General features: G+C 42.3%; 1 protein-coding gene across 4 annotated transcripts; it reads left to right on the top strand.

Moving 5' to 3' along the window:
• The first annotated feature begins 1,897 nt into the window (after positions 1–1,897).
• Positions 1,898–19,520, top strand: C6H5orf63 (chromosome 6 C5orf63 homolog). Of its 4 annotated transcripts, none has more exons than XM_032798566.2 (5): positions 1,898–2,075; positions 7,762–7,961; positions 13,636–13,757; positions 17,919–17,975; positions 19,019–19,520. In XM_032798566.2, the coding sequence occupies exons 3-5, from the start codon at positions 13,644–13,646 to the stop codon at positions 19,196–19,198; spliced, it is 351 nt and encodes a 116-aa protein (XP_032654457.1). In that variant the 5' UTR covers positions 1,898–2,075; positions 7,762–7,961; positions 13,636–13,643; the 3' UTR covers positions 19,199–19,520. The 4 variants fall into 4 exon arrangements, with proteins under 4 accessions (XP_032654457.1, XP_074923284.1, XP_032654455.1 ...); XM_075067183.1 differs by having other exon boundaries at positions 5,517–7,961; XM_032798564.2 differs by lacking the exon at positions 7,762–7,961 and having other exon boundaries at positions 1,898–2,087.
• Positions 19,521–20,058: the final 538 nt, after the last annotated feature.

Raw genomic sequence — 20,058 nt, 5'->3', positions numbered from 1 at the left:
ACAGCTTCCTCCCCCAAAACACTGATGAGATCCAGCAACTCGCCATTGCTCCATGCTGGGGCTCATTTGCCACATGGAGCCATGGTCACCTGGAAAGATTCACTGATTGCACTCCACACCTGGCTGAGCAAACAGGAAGGGGATTTTTAAAATTCCCAGGGCATTTAAAGGGCGGGTCACCTGAGGCCAGGGCAGTAGAGTTTGAACTGATGAGCAGAGTGGCTGAAAAGGCATTCTGGGATACCTCTGAATACCTCTGGAGGCCAATAACAGCGCTTTTGGTGGCCACGCTGGCGGAGCAGCGCTGCATCAGCAGCGCTATAGTTGTTATTCCCCAGGCCGAGGTGGAGTACAACCAGTGCTGTAGCCAGGGAGATACAGCGCTGTATGTGCCTTGCAAGTGTGGATGGTGAGTGAATTGCAGCGCTGTAAAGCCACTACCAGTGCTGCAACTCTCCAGTGTAGCCAAAGCCCTGATTGTATCTGTCCTGTGAAAGATACTCTATTACTATGTAAAACTTACAAACAAGTCAATTGACTTTGTTCTTGAAGTAAATACTATGCTAGCCTTAAGCTGTAAATGATACAATGTAAATAAACAGACCCCCACCTTCTTACAGGGCCGGGAGTCTCATAGGAATTAACACACACTCCAAAAGTGGTGGAGACAGTAAATTAAAATATGGTTAAGATATGGAATGTATGTTGATGAATGTTTGATGTACGTGAATGGTTAGGGAGGTGCCAGCCTAGAAAGGATCCATCGGCCAAAGAATGTGTCAAGTGAACCACCAGACAACCCCCGGAGGGTAAACTGGAATTCACCCCAAACACCTGGAAGGAATGTGCCTCTTTAGACAGTGTGGAGCCACCAGGAATGTGTCATCTGCTGATTGAGTCAGCAACAGCAGGATGAAACAGCTTCCATAGACTAACATAGGAATTAATTCCTATAAGAATGGGCTCTAAAGACTGGGGACTTTGAGTCTCTGGTTCTGCTGCCAGCCTCCAGGAGCATTAGGTGCATCTTACAGACTCGGCTTCATCCTCATGACCAAGATACCTGGCCAGTAACTTGGCATGAGCAACTTTGATTGTGTGAATGAATATATGTGTGTATAAGGAATAAGTAGTAATAGGAATTAGTCAAACAATGTTGTTTACTTTTGTCTTTTGCTTTATTATTATATTTACAATAAATGTGGCATCTTTGCCTTATCCCTCTTAATAAGATCCTGCTGGTTTTTATTGTATTGGTATAACATTATGGGCAAGACAACATAAATAGCTGAACGTTTTTTTCTGAATTTTTCTAAAAACAACCATGTCCTGTGGCAGACACTTAGCATGCAAAATTTCACCTTGAAGCACTTAGAAGTTTGGCAGAGTTCTAAGCAACTGAAAACAGCACCTTATCATAGATTGCACTACCAGCTCTACCTGCAACAAGGCCCCTATTCCCCAAGCTGCTCCACCTGGCCAGATCCCATGCCTGTCACCCCTAGTCCCACTGACATCAGCTTGCAGGACTGGGATCTAAATGTTGACAGCTAAGTGGAAATATTAGTTTAATAACAGTCCTTAACACTGCCATACAGCCTTGCCAACACTTTAACAAAATTGCTTTAGAACAATCTTAAATGGTCCAACCATTATTTTTAAATAAGAAACCCTGGCATTGCACTATTTGGGGAAACCTTTAGGGGTTGCTTTCAAATAATCCATGCAGAGTGAAGGTTACACTTTATTTGTGTTTATTTTATTAGCTGACTGGAGCCTTCCCTGGGCAGGAAAACAAAGCGGCGCAAAAAACTTATTTAAGGAGCAACAACTTAGCACAGGGTAGGAGGCGGGGCGAGCCTGGAGATTTGAGTGTAAACTCCCGGGGACAGCTCGAAAGGCGGCGGTGGGCGGAGAGTGCAGTGCAAGCAGCAGTGTCCGGAAGTTGGTGCTGGTCCGTTCCTGTGCCCGGGGGAAATGCTGAGGCGGAGCAGTAGCTGCTGTTGGAGTCTGGGGAGCCGGGCCGGGCAGCGCCGTACGAGCTGGAGGCTTCATTGCCGGGCAGCTGCAGCCGCGTGAGTAGCCAGGCGCGGGATCAGTGTGTTAGCAGCTCCGCGGTGCCCCTGCTTCGCTTCGCTTGGGGTCAGGCGCTGGGTTGTCTAGAAGAGGACCAGGTTTCAAGCTGCAGCGCAGCTGAAGTGAGCGGCGCCCGCTTTCCTGCTGGGGCCACCATGGCGCTGGGGCCGGAAACCAGGGTACGCTGCGGAGTCTGCACAAGCGGGTGGGTGTCGGTGCAAGAGGCAGTGAAATAGCTCCAGAACAAATCCAGTGTAAACGTAATCGCCCCGAGCCTGGCCCACGCAGGGGAGAGCAGGAGAGGTCCTCTTGACGTACCTAGCGATAGCCTGGAGCTGGTGTGACGCCACAGAGCGGAGCAAATACTGCAAAAAGATCATTTGACAAATGACTCCACAAAAGGCAGGGAGGTTTTTTTTTTCCAAAGAAAACCCACCACAGACTTGGTGACCAGCATGTGTGTGCAGTTTTACCGTCTTCTCCCCATAGAGAACAGGCCTGATTTAATTAACTGCCACGAAGTGATAAATAGTAAATCAGAAGTGGCTGTCTGGAGGTGCTTTGTCCTTCCACCATTGATTTCATAGGCTCCCAATGACTGATACATCTACACCCTGTTTCCACTAAGAATTTATTATTCAGAGTTAGTTGTATTGTTGCACCTAGGAGCCCCAGTCTTGAACCAAGACCCTACAGGTAGGGATTGTACAAACAGAACACAAAGAGCGTCCCAGCCCCAAGGAGCTTACAATCTAAGTACAAGACAGCAGCTGATAGCTGCATACTGAAGGACTGCTGGGGAAATTCAAGGAATCAGTATTACAGGCCCTTGCCTCAGTACTCAAGCTGCTTAACCCCCATGGAGCTTTCATAAGCATCATGGGAAAAGGGAGCTTACAGCTGGTTTAGGAGCAGGATAAAAGATAATGAGTTAGTTTTGGGGATGTTTGTAGGGAGTTCTTTACTGGCATGAGGGCATGTAATGGAAGAAAGAATGGAGGTGCTTGTTTGAAAATTAAACAAGTGAGCAGTGGAGACCAATATGGTGGGCCAGTTGGAAACAGGAGATGGCCTTTCAATGCTGAATGAGAGTGGATAGGTAGAGTGGGGACAGTTAATGCTACGTTTTAGTCATGGATATTTTTAGTAAAAGTCATGGACAGGTCACAGGCAATAAACAAATTCACAGCTGGTGACGTGTGCATGACTTTTGCTGTAAAAACCCCTGATGGTGCTCTGGGAGGGTCCGGGGTGCTGCTGCTTTGGGCGGCTCCAGGATGCCACTGCTGCTTTGGGGGTGGGTGGCCTGGGGCCCTGCGGCTGCTCCAGTATCCCCTGGGACTAGCTGTCTGGGACTGCGTGAGCAGCGGCCGGTGCAGCTGGCCCCAGGCCTGCTCCAGCAGCTCAGCCCTAGGGCCAGCTGCATCACAACTGCAGAAGTCACAGAGGTTCCGGAAAGTCACAGAATCCATGACAGACTTGCAGCCTTATGGATAATCTGTAAAGGGCTTTGAAAGGGAAGGTGTGATGTTTACATTTGATATGATAGAAAAGGAGGAAGCCCGTGGAGGGTTGCAAAGAGAGGGGTGACATGGTCAAAGTGACAGGCTAGGAAAATTCTTTGTAGTAGCATTCTGATTGGATAAGAGCAGGCCAAGATTGCATTTGTCAAAGCCACAGAAAAAAATGTTGCAGTAACAGAAACAAGATGAGAGCCTGTGATTTAGCTGTGTGGGTGGATCAGAAAGGCTGTATCTTAGGGATATTATGTAGAAAGAGTCTGCAATGCTAAGATATAGCCTAGGCATGAGGACTCCTGGATGGCAGGAGAGAGATCACTTGATCATTGCCTGTTGGTTTCACTCCCTCTGGGGCATCTGGCATTGGCCACTGTTGGTAGACAGGATACTGGGCTAGATGGATCTTTGGTCTGACTCAGTACCGCCATTCTTATGTTCTTGACTTAGAGAGAGGGCAAAGTTGACACCAGATTACAGGCCGAAATGGTGATCAAGAAAGGAAATAGCTGGGAGGTCTTCATGAGAAGTGGGGATGGGGAGCTAAGAACTCTATTTGTGCTTGAGCTGACAGCTGGGATATCCACGAGGATGTGGGAGAGACAGGCTAAGATTTTAGTTCTGACAAAAGGAGACAGGTCTGAAGTAGAAGATAGCTCTGTAAATCATCTGCACAGAGATGGTAGGTGACTGTGTGTGTGGATGAGATTATCCAGAGATAAGGTGTAAAGCAAACAGAGGGGAGACACTGAAGGAGGGTTTAGATAGATAGATAGGAGAAAACCGATTCATAAACATCATCAGAAATCCTCCCACTAGGAGCTGCACCAGTGGTAGACAACATCAGTGACAGCCATGGGGTGAGCTCTCTTGTATACCAGAAGCATACAGTTTTACCATTGTGCCCTAAATGGGAAATCTTGGCCCTTATTTTTACCAATGACATAAGCAGATTTAAAATTTTTATTAAAGTAAATGCTTGAAATGAGATATACACAGGTTGAGAGGGAAGGTACTGTACACCTGGGGTCAGGCTGGGTTATGGGGGGTTACAGATACCGTTTGCAAGGATGAAAAGATACATACATATCACATAACCGGCATATATCCAGATTGGGGTGCAAGGGTTTTTTAAAGTGTCAGTGAATAAGTGGGCTCGGGTTTGCCCCCCATGGAATGAATAACTACATGCACACAAGCAACTTGTTTGTCAGTAAACTTGTTTTTCAGAGTAGAACAGCATTCATTTTCTGTAATCCAGTACTTGTTCTGACCTCATTTAAGGATGATGCACACAGCATATCAGTAAATGAAATTGTACATGCTACAATATGCATCTTAGTGTTGCAAATGTTAAATATTTTATACAATAGCAGTTCTGATAATCTAGATGTTTGCAAATACACTTAGTATTAACGTAAAGAAATCTTAGGGTATGGCTACACTTGAAATTTCAAAGTGCTGCCTCGGGAGTGCTTTGAAGTGTGAGTGTGATCGGAGCGCCAGCGCTGGGAGAGAGGTCTCCCAGCGCTGCATGTAAACCACATCCTCTACGGGTGCAGCTTGCAGCGCTGTGAGCCGCGCTCCCAGCGCTGTGGCACTGAATACACTGAGGCTTTACAGCGCTGTATCTTGCAGCACTCAGGGGGGTGTTTTTTCACACCCCGGAGCGTGAAAGTTGCAGCGCTGTAAAGTGCCTTTTCCAGCACACTTATAATGCCTTGTCATTAGTTATAAAACAACCACCATTCTGTTTTTGCTAATAAGATAGCTACTATACATATTCTGTATGTAAGCATATAAAGTACTTTCACTGGTCAATGTGATCATATCCATAAAGAACAAATAATTTGTATTAAAATATAAATTAATTACCCAATACTATACTACAATTTCTGCCTTTAATTGCTTTCTGATTTTCAGCAGCTATGGTCAAATAACTTGATCACTGGCCCTGGGAGAGATCCATTTGATCAACAGGAAGATCACAATTCTGAGGGAGGAAAAAACAAACAAACAAACAAAACAGAAAAACACAGCCCTCAGGCAAGACTGACACTGGAGGCCAAGAAGTAGAGGTCCACTGATGGGCACAAAGATGGGTGTGACATGGTTTTGCACACATTCAGGCAATGTGTGTGTGCAGACAGAGGTTTAGCCATTTGGCAATCCATTGTTCTATGTGTATTTGTGGGAGTTGTATACACAAGTAGACTTGCAGTTCTGTGCAGAACTTGGATAATTTATCAAAATTTGTCCCTGAAAATAAAACCCATGACTGAAACTCATCTGTATTGTTCAGAAGTGGTTACTGAAATTCTATGACTTTCTGTGCATTATATATGCTTTTATTATGCTCTTGAGTGGTCTTCTAGATAACTTTATCCTCTACTTATTGCAATCAAAGTGATAGGAATGGACATTCAGATTAAGCAAGAGGTAGTGTAATGTCATTTGTAAATGGCAAAATAGGCATTTTGGCATGTCTATATATTTAACCTATGCTTTCCTTAACAGAAAGCATAAGCCTCAAACCTATGTAGATTATTTGCTAGCCAAGTTATTATTAACAGTGACTGAGAAACTTTTCTAATAAAATCTGACTTCCAATCTGTAGAGGATATTGAGAATTCAGAAAATATCTTCAAAAAGAAAGGAGGACAATGGGAAACAAAATTCTTTAGGAATCCCCCCCATCCGCACTAGAATGGATAACTTCACTCTAAAGTTTTCTTTGATAGCTCAAATGAAGCTGTTTAAAATGTGCTTTTAAACTCATAAATCCTACTTTATGATAACTAGCCATTATATACAAGATTGCATGTCTTTCAGAAAGACAGCTGTGTTTCACAGCTATTACAGCAATATACTGTATGTCAGTGTGCTTTGAATTTGGAATATATATCTGGTCAAAGTCAAGAATGTTGATTCAATATATTTTTAGGGGTGTAATTCCATTGTCTGAAACTAAACATAGGTTCCTGCGCATTACCATGAAATAATATCTTTAATCTAACCTAGGATGGAGTGCTGTAGGACTGTAGCATTTTTTAAAATTATTATAATTAAGGGCAGGAGGAAGAGATGTGGGACATTATGCTGATGATTTATTCTCAGAACATCTTCTGTAACAGCGTGCACAGATTTCGTAACATTCCTCCATTGAAGTGAATATTAAAATGGTGTTACAGAATATGCTTATAATGAATGAATTCTGACATGAAAAACTGGTTTTTCTCTGAAGATTTTTTTTTTTTAAAGTATGCCGTGTGCCCTTGAAAAAAGTAATACTTTAAGACTTTATGAACTGCAGTACGTTTAGGATCTTTTAACTTGTTTAGAATTCCAGAAAAAATACTCCACTCCTACTATTTATTAATCTTCTGTCTGAAAAGGAAAGAGCACTCTACCAAGCCTAACATGCAATACCCCTGTTAATCCAGTACCACACATGTTTTGAGCCAAGACTACCAGTCATGACATCATTTGGAGATCAAATAATGGGTCACTGGCAAGACTTTAAATATGTAAAAGTTGGCAAGTTCCTTTCATTAGCAGAGGCATCAGCAAAGTGAACCTGATAAGTTTCACTGGTGCTGTTCATAATAAGTTGGATAGGAGTAAAACTGACCAAATTGTGTAAATTTTGCTTAGCTGCTGGTCCAGAAAACTGAGCAGTAGCAGAGGCTGGGCAGAGAGATTCAGAAAGGAAGAGTCCCCAGAAATGAGAAAAGAAGGTTCCCCAAAATGGGGCTAGAGAAGAGAAAAGGACAACAATGATGGGGAGGGAGTTAGGATGGAGTAGGCTAATGCAAATAGAATAGAAAACATGGGGGTAGGAGGGAGGGAGTACAGAAGAAGTTTCCCCTTCCCTTCCCATAGTCAAGAGGGACTTTGTTGTGGGGCAAAAGAGGGGAGAGAGAGAGAGAAGCAGCAACTTCAATTTGAGACACCGTACAAAAGATAGAACCCTTAAGTAAGGTCCCTCAGTACCCTATGAGGATCCCACCAGTACCCCCATTTAGTCCAGCTGTTGGGCACTGGGATTCATCATCCCAGCACTGCCCTTTGTCTCTGCTTGAGGGACTGTCCTTCATACCAGCATCTGACAAGTTAAATATGTAAAAGGGACCAGATTAACAGCAAATTCATTTTCCTTTGTGACCAGAGCTGGGTGTGAATGAGGAACTCCAGAAGAAAGGCTATTCTAATCCAGCACCCAGATGAGCCACCAGTCTGTTTTCTTACATTCAATGACTGCATGTTTTCCTCACTGCTTAGATAGCGCCTTCTTCCCCGCTTCTGATCTTTTTACCATATTCAGCATGTGGATCTAGATTTCCAGGCTGAAGATCAAATGGAGAATAAGTATGTAACCATTATACAATAATTTCTGTAACAGTCATTCTGTAGTTCTGATTTTCTAGAACAGTCACAAACACACAAAGCTGCAGTAGTGTTTGGCCTGTGGCCCATGGATTTCTGAAATGTGCTAACAGCTATGCTAGTGTGCAATAAAAAGGTGAAGACAGGCTGTTTCTGCCTATCTGCTTCCACGGTTGTTCTTTTTGGCCATGCATCCACATTCAACATCTAGATTACAGCAGCTGCAATCTGCTCTTTTATTTAAATTTACCATAGTTTACGGGATCCTGACAGGTTAACAGTGCAGTCCTTTGCATAAAGGTACTTGTGATTTGTCCAGGGAATCTCGGTTGCTCTGTCAAATGTGTCTCAGGATCCTCAGTCTTAAATTTTAATCACTATATGTGCACACGGTATTCACAAACACTGCAACTGCACATGCAACTGCAACTGCACACTCAGCTATGCACAGAGAATCATGAAAAAGTGGACCTTACTAGTCAGATCCCAATATATTCATAATTATGGGTACAAAACATTCAGAGCCATGGAGGTAGAGTACATCAGTGTCTTGAAGCTGAGATTATTTAAGAAAGTGTCATTATTAAAAATAAGTTGAAAAAAGTCAGACATGCATCTCTTTTCTTTAGCTTTATAAACAGCTAATTAACTAGTTAAAGTTAGTTTCAGCATCACAGTTTATGTTGAAAACTAGGATTTATTTGCTGGAGGAGAGACTAATAGATTTATTCAATTTCTCTTTCTGGAATGTAGTAGAGGCCAAGTTTATCTTCCAAACATCATATTTGTCAAGTTATTAATATCTTTACAGTATGGAGAAAACAGGGATTTTGGCGTTAGCAGGCTCCTTTGCTTCCTGTTTAGGTACTGCTGATCCTGAGAAGGATCTTTAAATGTCAAAAAGTGCTCCAAGAATGACTGTACTGAAAGGTTTTCCACTAATTGTTAGCAGTTTAATTTCATCATTAAAATACCCACACACAAAAAAAAAAATCCCACATGCCACAGATTTTTCCCACGTTGAGTGGGATCTGTGGGGCATCTGCACAACATTTTCCTTTCCCTCTTGTAAACTGAAATAGGGGAAGGATCGATACAGATTAGACTTTCGCACTCTGCATATCAGTGGAACCAGTGCATTCCACCTACCAGTGGTGCAGACTAGGCTTAGGGAGCTGCTTGGTCACATTATGGAATCCAGATACTATTCAGGGCAAGTGTGCGCTACAGTGGTACATCAGCGCAGCTCCACTGATGCAGCTGTAGCACTTTTGGTGAAGACATGAGCATCTCCTGCCAACACAGTGCTGGTGTGGACCATTCAAAACTTGTGTTGCTTGTGGGGAGGGGGTTTCACACTCCTACGTGACTTCAGTTAGATTGACTTCAGCGATACTGTAGAGCTGCCCAAGAGTTACCTGAATTCTTGTGTGAATTGGTGAGAATATATATAGCCCAGTGATGGATGTTAATATCTGGGGTACTTACCATTTATTAGTTTGCTGCTGACAGGAACTAGACTTTACATCCCCATCTCTCCTTCAGCACATTCAATAAGCTATTACTTGGTTTTATCCAAAACTGTGTTTTTTCACCAGAAGGAGAATTAACTCAGAAGCCAATACAGAGAGCCTCCACTGGGCCAGATCCTCAGCTGTTCTTCAGGAACTGTGGTCAGCTCCCTAGCACAGGTTGGGGCAGCTATTGTAACCTGCATTAGCTTCCCTAAGGGACTATTTTGGCAACCAGGGACTTCAGGAGTCGTCCGCGCTGTGGCAGCTCTATACAATCTGATGACATCTTCCCCCAACCTCATATAGGTTTTAGAGATGCTGTGTGGCAGTAGAGCAGCATAGAATGGGTGGAACACAGCCCACAATTGGGATCATTGACTTTAATGGAGTTACTTCCAATTTTATAACTGCTGGGTAGGGTCCCACTATTTCACACCACACAAGCAAATAAACCTGAGTCCAGGGCTCCTGCTCTTCTTTAGGCTATAAGGCTGTAAATTCCATGGAAGGCATGTGGGATGTAAGTTTGATTTGCAATGTAAAGCCTGAATTTCCTTAGCATTTTGGGCTGTGTCTAGCATCTATTAATAAGTAATGACATTTACGCTCACTCATATTTGAATTGCACATGAGTTAATATTACTACTTGTGCATTGGATGTTATGGAAACCACAACTCATAGGCTTGAGGAGTTGGCAGTGTAGTGATTCATTAGCATCAATAATAATTCTGGTCAGTGAAGACCTATTCTTGAACTCAAAAAATACTTTCACTTAAAAAACACACAGATTTAAATATTTTTAATGACAAACATGGCTGTTGGGTTGGTAGAAGTATTTTGCCAAGTTATAAAATTAATATAAGCTATTTAATTTGACATTTTTATCTTGGATGCAAGTAGGTCCACATGCTGCATTTTATAATTCCAAACATATCCAGTTTTGGGTAGACTTTCATTGCTGTTGTGGACATAATTCCTAAATCTGACTACTGAGGTCAGTTATTGTCAATCAGATTTGCACATTGCTAAGCTCACCTCTTCAGTTATGTAAAACCCTGTACAAACAGATTGGCTCATGAGAACAAGTTTGTGGCTGCCTATCATGGGGTACTCACTCAGTGCCAGTGGTGTCTCCTCCCAGCTGCCCTGGGGAATAGCTGTCCAGTGCCTCCCTCTGTGGTCTCTCCTCCATTTTCTTCTCTCTCTGCAACCCCTGTTGCTCCAGGAGTTGCAGCTTCTTTTTTGAGACTCAGCCGGCCAGGTCACTATGGAGATTCCCCTTCTGGGGAAACAGAGTCACACTGGACCTGCTGCCCAAGATCTGCCACTTTGTCAGTGGCTGGTAAGGGAACCCAGACCCACCCACTACTCCAGGTTCCAGCCCAGGGAACCTACAATGTGCAGCCAAGCTCTACTCAGTTTTCAGCCTTGCTGCTCCTACTCTGCCTCCCACAGGTTTTCTTCCACCAACATCAGAATCAGGCAGGTCAGAGGACCATGCCTACTTTTTAAGATGGACATAGTTTGGGGAGGCAGAGAGGCATTGCCCCTCCAAACTGCAAGGCTTGGGAAAGTGTGGAGTGGCTCCAGCAGGGGCTGCACTTTGCAGCAGGGGAGCTGATCACAGTGCTGCAGATGCTGGATAGCAGCTGGTGGGAAGAACAGGAGGAGGATGAGCTGCACAGCTGGTTCCTAGGGAGCTATGTGCCACCACTGGAGGTAGCAGACCAACACCCACAAAAAAGGGAGCTGCTTGGTCACATTATGGAATCCAAATACTGTTCAGGGCAAGTGTGCACTACAGTGATACATCAGCGCAGCTCCACTGATGCAGCTGCAGCACATGTGGTGAAGACATGAGTGTCTCCTACTGACATAGCACCAGTGTGGACAGTGCAAAACTGGGGGTAGGGGAGGGAATGCAGGGAGAAGAGCTACAGGCATCTGATTTTGGCTTTGCCTCACCTCTTTTCTACAAAGATTCCAGTGCCTTTGTTTTCCTCTCCACTCTTCTCTCAGGGTTAGGTTCCTACTGTTTCCCCTCTAGTACACAGAGAGTGACTGGAGACTTCCTGGCTATAGCCTTTTCTGTTGCCAGCTTCCTGAGTTCATGCTAGCCCAGCCCACACCTGTTCAACTGAGTTTCTTCCATCAATCGGGGTTGCTTCTTCAGCCTGAACCCCTCATGTGTGGTCTATCACACTAATTGGTCCTTCTCAGCTTCCTTTTGGTGCTGGTGTAGGATAAACACCCCATCACACTGCCTAAGGACTTCTAGTCAACACTAATGGCACTGTCTTGTGTATCACATTCACCTGGAACTTCGTGGTGAGAACAAGGATACAATTCAGATCCTCCTGCTCCAGAAGACCTTGCCAGCTGAATTACAGGAGAATGTCTGTTAGCAGTATAGAGCATATGACACACAGTTGAGCAGCTGATTCCATCCTGAAGAAGTAGTGGGACACAATCGCAACAGCCTGTGCATTACAATGTATTTCATTTCAAACTCCTCCTTTTGCATGTTTGTGACAAGTCCAAATTCTTTTCTAGTATCTGAAAGTAGGCCATCAAGTTACAGATAAACCACTTTTGCAAGGTTGTGATTTAGCATATTAGACATAAGTTATATCTGCTAAAAAGGGGAAGTTATCTGTGGCACATGTTCTGCCTAAGTCTCTCCTGGGAGCATGGCAAATTTGTCTTTTTTTGAGAAGTAAGGTAAGGACAAAGTCCTAGACAGTGCAGTCAGGATGATGGGTCACTACTGGTATGGTTTTTCATTTAGGAAGGAAGGAAATTAACTAAGTTAATATAAAGTTCAGATTCACAGTTCTTCCAATATATTATTTTGTTCTTGTGTGATGGGAGGGTCTGTTGGCCAAATTACATCTCTGTAAAGTCTTTTCTTCTTTGAAATAACTGCTCCTTTAGCTTTAAGAAGCTGGACTTCATGTTCTTCTTAACTCACCTAACACATTAACTGAGCCCTACTTTACAATATTAATGCTCCAAGTTCAGGGCACACTTCAACTCAGTTCTATTTAATAGGGTTCTTGGAATATGCTTTTCATACAGAGTTCAATATTCCTTTTGCTGTGTTGTGCCCCACACTTAACACAGCTGTCAAATACGTTCAAATGAAATATAAAGCTGTCATCTATAGTTAGCAAAAGCCAATGTAAATTTTGTCCAAATATGAACAGTAGGATTTGACTCTATGTAAAATGGGTGGGTGGTCCTAGTGCAGTTTCTAATGAATAGATATCCACAATAACCACCATCAGAATTGACATCTTTGCTGACAATCGTTAACACAGAGGCCAAAAAATGAATAGGCATGGAGTACAAAGAAGTATCTCAATCCTACAGGTGATCCTTAGAAGCCAAGGTTAACACTCATTGGTAGGTTATTATTGAGAAAGAAGTATTGTTATTCGTGCTCTTGTATGGGTGAAGGTTTTCAGTATCCAATAAGGCATACTGCACCTGCACTAACTTCACTTAAAAAACCACAACCAAACAGACCCTAAAGCCATCAACATCTTTCATCAATTAGTTTGCTCTTGCAGAAAGAACGAGACAATTTGCATGCTCTTAAAGTTAAATCATCTTGTCTGTAGTTGGGTTTTTTTTACTTGCTGCAGGAAACATTTTAACATTCTGATTAGATACAGAACTAGTTTGATGGAATAATTTTGAGTAAGTAGAATATTTTGTGTCAAGCAAATCAGCAAGATTACATCAGTGCAAAGCATAGCACTTTGCATTCTGTTAGTATTGTGTAATTCTTACTGGCGTATGTCTAGCTGAAACATTGTAGTGCATTTATGTCAGCATTTGTGTTAGAGAGTTTAGCAAAAGCACTGCAGCAGGAAAATGAAATCTAAATTTTAAATAGAGCTTCTTGGGTTACATTAAATTGATAATATGGCTGCTGCATCATAAACTTTTTTTTTTTTTAAGATTTATATGTGGAGGCTGTGAACATGGAAGTGTTGTGAAAATGGTTTGCTTGAGTATGTATTTCAGAACTCCCATGGAATCACCACTTCTGCCTTATTATTGGATTTTCTGAGCTATAGCTTAATGAAAAATTAAACTGTACTATGCATGTAATTTCTGGTTTTTGTTTTAACAGGATAAAAGATGCTTTGGTTTGAGAGTACGGCAAAGCAGCTAGCAAAATATTCTTCTAGGCCATTATGGAGACGACTATGTGCAGCCACTACAAATACACCAGTATTAACTTTGTTCACCAAGGTAAAAAATGAGTTTGTAAAGCCAGACAGGAGGGCTTAAATATCAGCCTTCCAGGTTCAAATAGATCCCAGACAGAAAGGCTCAGCCCTTCATCTTTTAGAGGTAGAGTGATTTAGTTCCATGCAGCTTACTGTGTGCTCATCATTTGGGTGAGACCTTATAGTTTGGTTCTATTCGGTGACTCTATAGAAGTGGCAAGAGGGAGCTGTATGGTGGCTCAGTGACTCCTTAGCCTGTGGACCCAGTTTACAAGTTAAAAGTTCTTTTATTTAATAGTATGTCTACACAGCAGGTGGGAGGGCTCTTCTCAGCATAGGCTGACAAGCATGCTGGCTCTGCTCAAGCTAACTTGCTAAAATTACAGTGGGGCATGGTGGCATGGAAGGCTGCTTGGGCTAGCCACCCAAGTACAATCATGCCCAACCCCCACGTACATATTTGGATGGGTAACCCAAGTTACTGCCGGTGCTATCTTTAGCACATAAGTTCGAATAGAGCTAGCACAAGTGCCTGCCCATACTGGGAAGCACCCTCCCAGCTACTGCGTAGAGTACACCTGGGATTCTTTATTTATCATATATCACTATCCTAACAGAAGTGTTGATGGCCAATTAGGCCCTCAGTGACACCTGTGCAAAATCCGTGTCAGTGGGGCTGAAAAGATTTAACATTAGTTCTGTCAATGATGCACCAGGAGAAATAAAATCCAACCATCCCCTCTTCGGGCTTGGCTACACTCGAAACTTCAAAGTGCTGCCGCGGCAGCGCTTTGAAGTGTGAGTGTGGTCGCAGCGCCAGCGCTTCTCCCAGCGCTGCACGTACTCCACCTCCCCATGGGGATTAGCTTGCAGCGCTGGGAGCCGCGCTACCAGCACTGAGGCACTGTTTACACTGGCGCTTTACAGCGCTGTATCTTGCAACGCTCAGGGGGGTGTTTTTTTCACACCCCTGAGCGAGAAAGTTGCAGCGCTGTAAAGCACCAGTGTAGCCAAGGCCTTTGTTTTGGTGGCTCTATAGTGTTAATAGGGGTAAAAAGCAATAAGTTGTTTTGTCTGAAGATTGAGCAGATAGGACTCTGAATGCACCCAGCAAGCACATCAGTTAAGCAGGAATGGGGGCTATTTGTATATAGTCACATTTCAATGTAGAACCTTAACTGAAATCCTGTGTTCTTTGCAGAAGTATCAATGATCTCACTTCACTTTTCATAGGAAGGAGTTTTATTTGGTGCCTTTGGCTAAAGTTTTACCTTCTGCACATTGTTTTTGTAGCATGTTATTTATTGATTTTGATTGGCGATCCCTCGATTCGAGGATGATCTCTACCACAGATTTACATATAGGTCCTGAGATTACTCAGGAGTCTGATACTGGTGCACGTATACAGATTGCAAAATGCTCTAAGATGAAAGTTTCTATGTAAGTGTAAACTGTTGTGAATTTTAAATAAAATGAAAAAAGTGTGAATTTGCTGAAAGAAGATGCGACGGGAGAGGCTCCCTCATCAAGTAATGTTTGTTTTTTTTGTCTACCCAACCTGGAAAAAAGTGAAATTTATATTACAAAAGTGCAGACTTTCTAGGAAAAAAAGTCAGCATTTGTTTCTTAATTAGTGGAATGTGTGTTATGAGAGGAAACAAAGTCCCAGCTCCTTCTCTGCCATCTGATCCAGCACTGTGCTTTTTCGTAATCCAAAGGGCAATAATGTAGGTAGTATTGGCATTCATTTTAGAAATTAATAATTGGAAAAAGCTCTTTTGTATGATTGTGCATACATACTGATTAGCAATTTGAAATTGTGACCAAAATTTCTGATAGCAAAGTTGAAACAGTTTTCTAAACTTGCCTCTTTTGTTGAATACATGCTTAAGGTAAAGTACTTTTCACATCTCACAGAACGTGTCATATCACTGGTATTTACAAAACAAGATCTCACTAAACTGCAGGCTGCTTTTAATAGACCAATTTGTGCTCTCAGTTTATCCCCATTCACCCCAGGCTTGTGTTTTTGTTTGTTTTTTTTTTATAAGTAAGGACAGGAGTAAGCATGAATGAGGCTCAGCATAAGTGAGAATATATTGTAAAAATAAAAACTTCTCCTTTCAGCCTCTTCTGTTGCCCAGCACATCTGGATCTCTCTTCTGTATTAAATTCAAATTCTGTTTGCAGCCAGGGCAATTGAACATATACGCAAGCTGCTGAATGTCCCATAAAAGCAGTTTAAAGTCTGTTTGCAGAGACTCTTGGCGAGTCAGAGCACAGAATTATTTCTGGGCATGGTTCCCATTGGAACTCAGTGCTGGCTTTATTAAAGGAGTAAAGTGCCATGACTTGCTTTGTTACTTAGCACTTGTCCGCACACACAGGCTGGAAATGAAATAGCTAGATAGTTTTAGATCCAAACCTTTACTTATTTCAGTACAAGGCTTGGTTTTTTTAACTGTTGTTCAATCAAAATAATTGAACTCTTAATCCAAAATAAGTGTCCCCACACAGACTTGCATCAAAATAACTGAAAGTGTGAATTCAAACTGATAAAAGCCTGGTCTAAATACACAGTTTCCCCAGTTAACTTAAAGGTGTGATTCTGCATTTAATCTGGTGCAAGTTTGTGTGTGGACAGCCTTGTATCAGTTTAAGCCTGGTTTAAGTTGTGCCTGTAAATGTATAGCCACACTGAGGGCTTGGCTACACTCAAAACTTCAAAGCACTGCCGTGGGAGTGCTTTGAAGTAAGAGTATGGTCGCAGCGCCAGCGCTGGAAGAGAGCTCTCCCAGCGCTGCACGTACTCCACATCCTGATGGAGTTTAGCTTGCAGCATTGGGAGCCGTGCTCCCAACGCTGGGGCACTGTTTACACTGGCGCTTTGCAGCGCTGTAACTTGCTGCGCTCAGGGGTGTGTTTTTTTTCACACCCCTGAGCGAGAAAGTTGCAGCGCTGTAAAGCGCCAGTGTAGCCAAGGCCTGCCAGAGTATCCAAGCAGTAAGTTGCACTGTTTTAACTAAGTCAAGTCTTAAACCACTTCAAATTCTAATGGTGCAACCTGCATGCTTGGACAAACCCTTAGTAAGGAGAAATAGTGCATCCATCTGCCGTTCTGCTTCTACCAGCTCCATTACCTTAGCAGTGATAAGCCATAAAAAGTTGAGCATCCCATAAGTTTAGTTTGAAGAGTCTAGTCTGCTGCATCAGATTACATGCAACAAAATTCTGTCAGGCCTTCTCAGTAACACATACGCTCAGCCGATTCACCATCGCCAGCTCTTCCACAGGTTACAAACAAAAGCAGCTGCACCCCAGACTTGTCCTTTAGTACCTTGCATAGGATTTCAAACATTAAGGGTGTCTCTTCACAGTCTAGCCTACCCAACCCGACCCAAGCTAGCTTGACTCCAGCTCGCACGGGTAACAGCACTGAAGAGAGCACAGCACAGGCAAGTGGGCCAAGTGTGTATCTAGGTAGGGTCCATGCTACGCTTGTATTATCTGCGCTGAAGCCTATACCGCATTGTCTTCAGTGCTGTTACTCACACAAACTGAATTCAATCTAGCTCTGGTAGACTACACAGCAAAAGGTGTGCAGAGGCTAGACATACCCTAAGAAAGCTTTGGAGAGGGAGCAAAGGAATAGACATTTTCCATCTGTGAGCAGTACTTCATGGCAAAGAGACAGAACCATCATGTTTTTCCTGACTATATTTTGTGTTAAATTACTATGTGCCAAATAATATACACTGATGACTTCCCTGGAGTCACTCCAGATATACAATAAAGTTTTCCAGATATACATTGGGGAAGCGACTGTAGAAATCAACCCTATTACTATCCTATAACTTGCCTTAAACCATGCAGCTGTGTCAGCTTTTAGAACTTGCAACATTTCAAAAATATTTTTGTTGTCACAAATTAAAGGTAGAGTCAAAAATCTTAGAGGTGTTGACCAGATAAAAAGGGAGATTTCCTTTTTATTACTTATATAAAAAAGAATTTACACTCTTGCAATCTATGTTGTGCAGATTAAAGTGAGATTTTGAAAGTGATGCAGCAGTGAGGAGAGAACCAGCATCTGGAGTAATGATAGCATATAACATATCTAGAAACAAGTTAACAGAATAATCTGCATGTTTTATTCTTTTAAGATGATCTGCTTATTTTCCGTTAGAGCCCGTGCCCTCTGTGTGATGAAGCAAAAGAAGTGCTTGAGCCATATAAAAACAGGGTAATGAAATACAGTACTGTGTATATTATATAGAAAGAATAGTTTCTATGGGACCTTTCTTTGTAAAAGAAAAATCGCTTGATTTTATTTGCATCCATTAGTCTGTCATGGGCAAGCTCTTCAAGAAATTTTTAGCACGGATTTCCTAAAACTCATTATTCAGAAGTTTTTTCAGACTGTGGCTGAAGTAAGTGTTAGCAAACTAAGCCAATGAATACAATGTTGCAGCTATTTAAAAAGCTTTTGCTACCATAACAGGGGTTCTCAAACTGGGGGTTGGGACCCCTCAGGAGGTCATGGGGTTATTATGTGGGGGGTCGTGAGCTGTCAGCCTCCATCCTGAACCCTGCTTTGCAGCCAGCATTCATAATGGTGTTAAATATATAAAAAAAAGTTTTTAATTTATAAGGGGGGGTCACACTCAGAGGCTTGCTATGTGAAAGGGATCACCAGTACAAAAGTTTGAGATCCACTGTACTAGAATATACATATATCTCAGGTTTAGAATGCAGTTTGCAGCAAAACTGTTGTGAGGCAGATCCATCAAATATTCTTTGCCCTGTGTCACTTGAGTACTTTCCCACCATCCTCCCCCAACTAATATTCTGCCAGCTGTCTGTAGTGCACTTTGACCAGTTTTTGAACCCCAGTTGCTTGAATGTAGAGCAAATCGTGCCAGCAGTAGACACAAAGAAATGCTGCACCCCTGAGCAAAACAGAAAATGCCTGTCGACCCACCTGCAGAAAGAAAATGACTAGGATCATACGTGGTACAGTTTCTCACTGGGAATCCAGGGAACCATGCTGGGCTAAACATTCAGATGGTCGTTGGAAGTACACAAGCAAAGTCTGTGGCTATAATCATTTTCTGCCTGCAAAATCTGTGTTTCCATGCCAGAGCAAATACAGAGGCCTGCTGAAAATGTGACCCATTTTGTTAAAGTAAATCTGAAATGTGATGAAAGACAGCAGCTTTTTTTTTTTTTTTTTTTGAAGTGTCCAGTGTTATAAAATGTTTAACATTTAGTTCTTTTCTTTCAAAGTTTATTTTGCAGGAAGTGGATATCACCCTTCCAGAGAACGCAGTGTGGTATGACAAATATAAGTATGACATACCTGTCTTCCATTTAAATGGGCAGTTCCTAATGAAGCATCGCGTAGATGTTAAAAAATTTGAGAACCAGCTTGTGAAGCTAGAGTTTCAAAATGATGAAAACCAATGAAGGAAATGCAGCTATTCTGAGACCAGATTGAAGGGATTTTGAACAAATGGTTGGAAACTGTTCCATACATTATCAAACCACATTTTCTTTGGTATGGAATGTACATATTTAACATTCAAATTTTAGTTATTTGATTTATATTCCATTTTGTAGTAATGATGAAGTCCATCTGACCGAATAGCAACTCATATTCATTTGCTACCCTAGATGGTTTTGTTTTTCAGTGGGAGAGTAAGTGCTATTCCACAGCAGCAGATAAAATGAAATGCACTTTCAGATCATTAATACACCCTGCACTGACAATAAAGGAATGTTTAAGTTATGTCTGTATGAAGCTTTTTCTGTAAGACTTTCACAGTGCATCGCAAATGCTCATTTTGAAGTAGAGGGGAGAGCTGTTTAAGTGGGGAGGGGGATAAAAAAAAATATAATCAAACATACTCTTCATAGAATCATATCTTTTAGACACCTGGATTTAGTTGTTACTCACTCGTGAAAACTGAGTGGTTTTTTTTTTTTTTTTTTTTTAATGAGATGAACATGATACACTTAAGCCTAAAATGTCCGCTTATGTTAAACGGAGATTTGAGCTCTTTAGTACTCAAGTAAAAGTATAAGTGAAAGTTAAATTGAACCAAGAGGGCCCAATTTTTCCTTGAAACAAGATTTACCACTGGAAACAGGCCTTTCTGTGCTAGCTGCCACTTTCATTTTACTCTCTGGAATTAAAACACCCTAAGAGTTTCCTTGCAAATCTGCTAGCATGAGATAAGGTAGCTTCTCCCTTAGGCTCAGGCTACACTATTAAAAAGAAAACATGCTAGCACACAGTTCTCTGCCACAATTAGGGATGCCCCTCT

The sequence above is a fragment of the Chelonoidis abingdonii genome, chromosome 6 (genome assembly GCF_003597395.2).
Source record: "Chelonoidis abingdonii isolate Lonesome George chromosome 6, CheloAbing_2.0, whole genome shotgun sequence".
Taxonomy (NCBI): Eukaryota; Metazoa; Chordata; order Testudines; family Testudinidae; genus Chelonoidis; species Chelonoidis abingdonii.
Note: the sequence above shows the minus strand (reverse complement) of the source record. Positions and strands in the feature narration are given on the sequence as shown.

Coding starts and splice junctions, on each gene's coding strand:
- C6H5orf63 (XM_032798566.2), top strand. CDS start 13,644: ATGCTTTGGTTTGAGAGTACGGCAAAGCAGCTAGCAAAATATTCTTCT. Junction 13,758..17,918: donor TATTAACTTTGTTCACCAAG/GTAAAAAATGAG, acceptor ATTTTCCGTTAG/AGCCCGTGCCCTCTGTGTGA. Junction 17,976..19,018: donor TTGAGCCATATAAAAACAGG/GTAATGAAATAC, acceptor TTTCTTTCAAAG/TTTATTTTGCAGGAAGTGGA.